General features: G+C 38.3%; 1 protein-coding gene and 1 long non-coding RNA gene across 2 annotated transcripts; both read right to left on the bottom strand.

Moving 5' to 3' along the window:
* Nucleotides 1–404: 404 nt before the first annotated feature.
* Nucleotides 405–1,537, bottom strand: LOC119288761 (BURP domain-containing protein 4-like). The gene is made up of 4 exons (XM_037568311.1): nt 1,523–1,537; nt 1,387–1,444; nt 1,244–1,306; nt 405–1,087 (listed from the first exon to the last, which is right to left on the bottom strand). The coding sequence occupies exons 1-4, from the start codon at nt 1,535–1,537 to the stop codon at nt 408–410; spliced, it is 816 nt and encodes a 271-aa protein (XP_037424208.1). The 3' UTR covers nt 405–407.
* A 264-nt stretch (nt 1,538–1,801) lies between these two features.
* LOC119288520 lies at nt 1,802–2,240 on the bottom strand. Its single transcript, XR_005141203.1, has 4 exons — nt 2,184–2,240; nt 2,055–2,108; nt 1,925–1,978; nt 1,802–1,849 (listed from the first exon to the last, which is right to left on the bottom strand). It is a non-coding gene; the product is annotated as an uncharacterized LOC119288520 (long non-coding RNA).
* Between the last annotated feature and the right edge of the window lie 5,369 nt (nt 2,241–7,609).

Here is a 7,609-nt window from a genome sequence, read left to right as displayed (position 1 = left end):
GAGGAGGATCAGTGGCGGTGTATCGCCTAGCAGTGACCCCTTCTTCTCCTGAAGTTATATCTTCCAATGGCAGCGTCCGAGACATTGTGGACCTATCTCTCCTTCACTAGGGATGACCAAGATGACATAGGTCCACCTCTCCTTGACTATCGACGGGGTGGCGGAAGCCAACAATGGCTCGTCCGAGCAGACGAGAAGCATAACTAATAATGCGCACGTGCATCATCATTGGTAATTAATTAGAGTTACTTGGGATGCAATAAAAGAAAATCTTGGTCGGTAGCAGTCCAAAAACTCCCAGAATCTGATAACTAGATTAAGCATTTTTTAACAAAAATACAGCCACTCGGCACACTTTATTGATCGGATAACTAGATTACATAGTTCAATAGGAACTTTAAATATATCTAATAGAACATGATGTAATTGGTAGGCATGTAGTGGCAAATAGGTTCACCACGCTTTCCGTCTAATAGCTCAAAGTACTGGGTGTCCCAATTAGATGTGTTCATGTGACACATGGCTATTGCCGTCACATGCGGCATGCCATCTTTCAAACCCTTGAGTTGCACCCTCAAAGACTGCACCTCTTTCGACCGATGGCAATAAAAGACCTCGTACGGAAAATTCATAGGATGGCATGGCACCACGTTATTGTTGAGTTGGGTGATCTGTTCCACAACGTACATGGAGTTGGGGGTCTCATTCCCATGAATCCTTGTAATGGCTGCTCGTGCACCACTGACCCCTAATTCTCTGGTGGCGAACCTTGACATTGCTTCACGAGATGAGAAGCACATGTGAGGCTCCTCCTTGTCAACCGGTTTGCCGCATGAACGAAGGGTGTCAGCTACCTGCTTTGCCTTGGTCGAGCCATGAGGTACCATGAAATGTGAAAGGATGGTTGTCAAGTACTTTGACTCCAATGGAGTAGAGGCAAAATGAACAGACTTTGGTGCACCATCTCGTGCAAACATGGTTCCTTTAGGAAGTGTAGTGCCGATGTGCAAATTCTTCTCCAGGAATAACATGCCGGTTTGAACTTTTATATGCTTGTGTTTTGTTGGTGCTTCAGGAATGTAGGAAGCTGCATTGTTATTAATTAAACCAACAGTTTAGCTGAAATACTGACATAGTAATGTTAATTTTGGAGATTAAATGCATATCTATTTCATGAGTATTAACAAACTAACACATCATATTAAAAATAATCTCAACTTGATATGGTAGCACAAGTACTTACAAGAGTGTGCATGATCTGGATCCCGATGTCCCGCATAAGCACTTGCATCAAAAACGTTTTTTTCTACAAAAATAACAAAGTATGAGTTACTTCAGAACGAACACATTCTTCCACTTGATAAGAAACGTAGCGCAAGTACTTACCAGAAGGTGGATGATCTGGATCCCAATGTACCGCATAAGCACTTGCACCAAATCCTTTCTCTTTTGAGGGGAATAATATGTGAGTTGATTAAGAATTAACACATTCTCCACTTGCTAAGATATCACAGGTACTTACCAGAAGGTGCACCATCTGGACTCCAAGATACCTTATAAGCGCTTGCCTCAAAACCTTTTTATTTTGCAAGAAATAACAAACCATGAGTTTTCAGGACTAACTTGGTAAGATAGCACAAATACTTACCAGAATGTGCAACTTCTGGGCTCCAAGTCACCTTGTAAGCACTTTCCTGAAACCTTTTTCTTCTGTAGGAAATAACAAACTATGATTTTATTCCGGATTAACACATTCTCGACTTTGTGAGGTAGCACAAGTACTTACTGGAATGTGTATCTTCTGGGTTCCAATCCACCTTATAAGCACTTGCCCCAAAACCTTTTTCTTCTACAGGAAATAACAAACCATGAGTTCATTCAGGATTAACACATACTCGACTTGTGAGGTAGCACAAGTACTTACTCGAAGGTGGGTTCCAGTCCACCTTATAAGCACTTGCCCCAAAACCTTCTTCTTCTGCAAGAAATAACAAACCATGAGTTCATTCGGGACTAACACATTCTCTACTTGGTAAGGTAGCACAAGTACTTACTCGAAGGTGGGTTCCAATCCACCTTATAAGCACTTGCCCCAAAACCTTTTTCTTCTGCAGTAAATAACAAACCATGAGTTCATCGAGACTAACACATTCTTGACTTGGTAAGGTAGCATAAGTACTTACTCGAAGGTGGGTTCCAATCCACCTTATAAGCACTTGCCCCAAAACCTTTTTCTTCTGCAGGAAATAACAAACTATGAGTATATTTTCTCAACATGGCAAGGTAGCACAAGTACTTACTTGAAGGGGAGTCCCAATGTACCGCATACGCACTTTCACCAAAATTGTCTTTTTCTAGAGGAAATAACAACCTATGAATTAATTCACAATTAACAAATTTCTTTAGTTGGTAAGGTAGCACAAGTACTTACGAGGAGGATCCCAATGCACCGCATAAGCACTTTCACCAAAACCGTTTTCTTCTACAGTAAATAAGAGTTAGGCGTTGACTCACAATTAACAAATTTGTCAACTTGGGAAGGTAGCACAAGTATTTACTAGAATGTGCATGATCTGGATCCCAGTGAACCGCATAAGCGCTCGCACCAAAAGCATTTTCTTCTGCAGGAAATAACAAACTATATGAGGTGATTCAGACTTGACACACCCTCAACTTGGTAATGCTAGCAATAGTACTTACGAGAAGATGGAGGTTCACCCCTGTCGCTGGATTCAGCAAAGGCCGGGACGAGAAAAAAAAACACTACTGCTATAAGCTTGATCGCCATTTCTAGATCACTATGAATTGAATTTCGTTGGGTGAGGAGGGCGGAAGGGTCTAGTTGCCTATTTATACAGCTCGGCCATTCTTTAGTTGTGGTAGGTAAAAAACACCCATTTTTACTAGCATTTACCGCATTCCATATATAGTTTGAAACTATATATGGAAAGAAATTAAATATTACTCCCTCCGTTCTTAAATATTTATCTTTCTACAGATGTCAAATGGACTAATACATACAGATGTATATAGACATATTTTAGAGTGTAGATTCACTCATTTTGCTTTGTATGTAGTCACTTGTTGAAATCTCTAGAAAGACAAATATTTAGGAACGGAGGGAGTGGCTATCTTAGTTCCTAAGGGAACGTTGTACTCCTCCTGGTGCCATAGTATCTGACCAAAGATAATTCGTGAGGAAACATTTTACTCCTATTCCTTAGTACTGATTAACTGCAAAAGTACCATTAAAAAACTGTCATGATATCTCTCCCCAAAATCACTGGCTTTAATTAACTGCCATAATAAGTGGGTTTTTACTCTTAGAAATAATCTCTTGGATAGTCTGGACGGAATGGCACTGAACGATGTGAAACAATTGAGTGGATTTTTTTAGGTAATATCACCCGGAGTCACAAAACTTACATCACATGTTTAGTTTGGTGCTAAAACTTTGAAAATACAGTTTTGTGGTCACTTAACTTGACTCAGCATGCATATACAGTCACAGTACACGTATGTCGCATATCCATCTGTATGGCACCACTTATCAGTGAGTAGTAGCAGCAGACACGAGATAGTTTTACAACATTCAGAATTTTTTTAGTTGCAGAGAAAGTCAACCACCACGACACATATTTGCACAAAATTCCTTCACATTTTTTATTTACAGAAAAACCCGACAACAGTACTACCATTATATGCGACAATTGACAATAGAAAATAGGGTCGCTGGGACTCACCTGCAAACAACAGGTTTAACACGGTACACTCCAGCCAATACAACCTCCAGGTTAGTCTATATAACACAGATAACTAACTTATATATTATTTCTGAGGAAGTTAACAAACTTTCTTTTAGGGGTACAAACTTTTTTTGTTTTTTAGGGGTAGAACCAAGCTTTATTCATTAAAAACCACCAAATTTGGGATACATGTTTGGTCGTGGGGTTGGCCTAACCAAACATTTTTTTTTGAGAAATACTTTTTTTTATTGGAAGACAACACATGCGGAGCTTAAATGGGCAGCATATACTGCGGTCCATTTGCACACGCTATTTTTTTAAGATATTGTTTAAAAATAGTAATAAAGTTATGTTCAATTATTTATGTGTTAAATATATTATACATACAGATGATGATTAATAAATATAAACTTGTGCATTATATATGAAATATTCGTTAAAATGTAAGTAATAAATACACTTAAGATATTTGTAAACCATAAGTAATAAAATTAAGTTCAAATATTTACGTGTTAAAATACTATACATACAAACCATGATTAGTAAATAAAACATTTAAATATAAACCTATGTATTATATAAAATATATTTAATTGATATAGACATTGAAAATGTTTAGTAGATAAATATGCTTAATGGATCCAAGAAATATAAATTTGTGGCTTATATTTAAACTACACAGAATGATGAATACAACCATTTGCTAAATATTTATGAATATTCACCTGTGTATAATTTTTACTCATGACTTATATGTAGAAACAATATAAATTAAATATTATCCATGATTGAATGTCCATATTAATAGTTTAAATTTAAAATTATGAATATTTTTAATCATGCAAAAATCAAACTACGCAAATGCGTGTATACTTATTGAAATGTTTGTATAATTTAAATAATATTTTTCGAATAATAATTATGAAAACAAAATATGTAGTACACAAATTTATATAACACACAGCTTTATATAATACTCAGGTTTATAAAATATTTAGTAAATATTTTTATCTTAAAAATTATTTGCCAAAAAAATGTTTTTAGGGGTAAAACAATTTATATAAATACATGTGAAAAATATGTAACAACTACTTTTATATAACACACATGTTTTACAAATATCTTAAAAAAGTAGCGCGTTCAAAATGGGCAGAAATATACGCAGTACATTGAAGCTCCACATGCGTCACTTTTGAGTACATAGGAGTTCGTTATGGAGATTAGACATACTGAACTGGTGGTGAAAAGGATAAAGCGTTTTGTGTTAAAAGAGATGGTCGTTTCTTCGAGTCCTAGGGTATCCTGGGTTTTTTTTTGTTAATTTTGGTATAAATGTGTTGCAGTAATTGGCTTTTTCGTAAATAAAACATATGAGGGTGCTTTTTGTAAAAAATATGTCTTGTCCAGCTCCATCGCTCACCTACAGGTGGGTCCATACACATGGATACACTCAGATACACATACTATGACCGTATCTACGCGCCTGAGTCAAGTTAAGTGACCACAAAACCATAGTTTTAAAGTTCTAGCATCAAACTGAACATACACCCCAAGTTCTATGACTCCGGGTGATATTACCCCTTTTTTTGTACTTCCGTGACTTTATTTAATTAATAATCATATCCTTTACAATGAGAAAAATTAAGAAATCAGGAGGTTTTTCATGCCACACCCTTGACTCCTGACCCAAGAAACTAAAACGGGCAATAGTATATGTGCACACTCGTTTACATCATGTACACAACGATTTACCGTCGCCTTGTCGAAAGAACTCAGTAACCTTCGACAAATGTCATTAATTACCGCACCTGACACCCGATAGTCGTCTGGATTCTGGATAGCTTAAACAATCTCCATAGAATCACTCTGAATGGACAAAGAAAAAATGTCCATCTCATCAACAAGTCGTTGTCCCAACAATAGCGCAAACACCTCCATCGTCGGACCGTCTATTACATTCGGTTTATATTCGTGGTGGCGGCAACAAAACCCCCCTTCGAGTCTTGTAAAATAGCACCACTCAGGGGCGGGGCTAAGGGGGGACGAGCCCCCCCTAATGGCTCTGTCATACCTATGTATACAGTAATCTACGTCAAGTAGATTCGGGTCATGGGTGGCACCCACCTGATACTGGTTCTGTAAAAATAAATACTGATGCAGCAGTTGACAGAGATGGGGGCCGGGGGGAGTCGCAAGAACCCCTACCGCCTTTAAGGGAGCCTGGTGCAAACCTTTAATGAGTATTACTGATCCTTTGATTGCCGAAGCAGCTTCAGTTCGAGAAGGAATTATTTTTGCAATGCTTTGGGGTTTCAACAAAGTGGTCACTGAGACAAGATTCCCTGGAGGTGGTGAACCTTTGGAACACTTGCCACAACTCTCATTCAGTAGTGGCACCTATGTTTTCAGAAATAGTAGAGCTGGTCAATAATTTTGATTCCTTTGTAATTCAACATATAATGTGATACATCTCCAACCTATCTATAATTTTTGATTTTTCCATGCTATTATATTATCTGTTTTGGATGTTTATGGACTTTATTATGCACTTTTATATTATTTTGGGGACTAACCTATTAACCGAAAGCCCAGTGCAAATTGTTGTTTTTTGCCTATTTCAGTGTTTCACAAAAAAGGAATATCAAACAGAATCCAAACAGAATGAAACCTTCGCGAGGATCTTTTTTGGAACAAACGCAATCCAGGAGACTTGGAGTGGACGTCAAGGAAGCAGCGAGGCGGCCACGAGGTAGGGCGGCGCGCCTAGGGGGCAGGCACGCCCCCCACCCTCGTGGGCCCCTCGCAGCTCCACCGACCTACTTCTTTCGCCTATATATACTCTTATACCCTGAAAGCATCCAGGAGAGCCACGAAACCACTTCTCCACCGCCACAACCTTCTGTACCCGTGAGATCCCATCAGGGGACCTTTTTCGGTGATCTGCCAAAGGGGGATACGATCACGGAGGGCTTCTACATCAACACCATAGCCTCTCCGATGATGTGTGAATAGTTTACCACAGACCTTCGGGTCCATAGTTATTAGCTAGATGGCTTCTTCTCTCTCTTTGGATCTCAATACAAAGTTCTCCTCGATGTTTTTGGGGATCGATTCGATGTAATTCTTTTAGTGGTGTGTTTGCCGAGATCCGATGAATTGTGGGTTTATGATTAAGATTATCTATGCCCAATATTTGATTCTTCTCTGAATTTTTATATGCATGATTTGATATCTTTGCAAGTCTCTTCGAATTATCAGTTTGATTTGGCCTACTAGATTGATCTTTCTAGGAGAAGTGCTTAGCTTTGGGTTATATCTTGCGGTGTCCTTTCCCAGTGACAGCAGGGGCAGCAAGGCACGTATTGTATTGTTGCCATCGAGGATAAAAAGATGGGCTTTACATCATATTGCTTGAGTTTATCCATCATGCCTATGTTCATGATCATGCCTAGATATCATCATAACTATGCACTTTTCTATCAATTGCTCGGCAGTAATTTGTTCACCCACCGTAATATTTGCTATCTTGAGAGAAGCCACTAGTGAAACCTATGGTTTCCGGGTCTACTTTACATCATATAAGTTTCCGATCTACAATTCTAGTCTACTATTTATTTCGCAATCTTTACTTTTCAATCTATACAACAAAAATACCAAAAATATTTATCTTATTATCTCTGTCAGATCTCACTTTCGTAAGTAACCGTGAAGGGATTGACAACCCCTTTATCACGTTGGTTGCGAGGTTCTTGTTTGTTTGTGCAGGTACTAGGTGACTTACATGTAGTTTCCTACTCGATTGATACCTTGGTTCTAAAAAACTGAGGGAAATACTTACGCTACTTTGCTGTATCACCCTTTCA

This window comes from Triticum dicoccoides, chromosome 4A, assembly GCF_002162155.2.
Source record: "Triticum dicoccoides isolate Atlit2015 ecotype Zavitan chromosome 4A, WEW_v2.0, whole genome shotgun sequence".
In the NCBI taxonomy this organism is placed as follows: domain Eukaryota; kingdom Viridiplantae; phylum Streptophyta; class Magnoliopsida; order Poales; family Poaceae; genus Triticum; species Triticum dicoccoides.
Note: the sequence above shows the minus strand (reverse complement) of the source record. Positions and strands in the feature narration are given on the sequence as shown.

Bases quoted from the DNA above. Each gene is read 5' to 3' on its own strand.
- LOC119288761 (XM_037568311.1), bottom strand. The intron at 1,307-1,386 runs GTAAGTACTTGC...TTATTTTTGTAG, and splicing joins TCCAGATCATCCACCTTCTG to AAAAAAACGTTTTTGATGCA. The intron at 1,088-1,243 runs GTAAGTACTTGT...ATAACAATGCAG, and splicing joins TCCAGATCATGCACACTCTT to CTTCCTACATTCCTGAAGCA.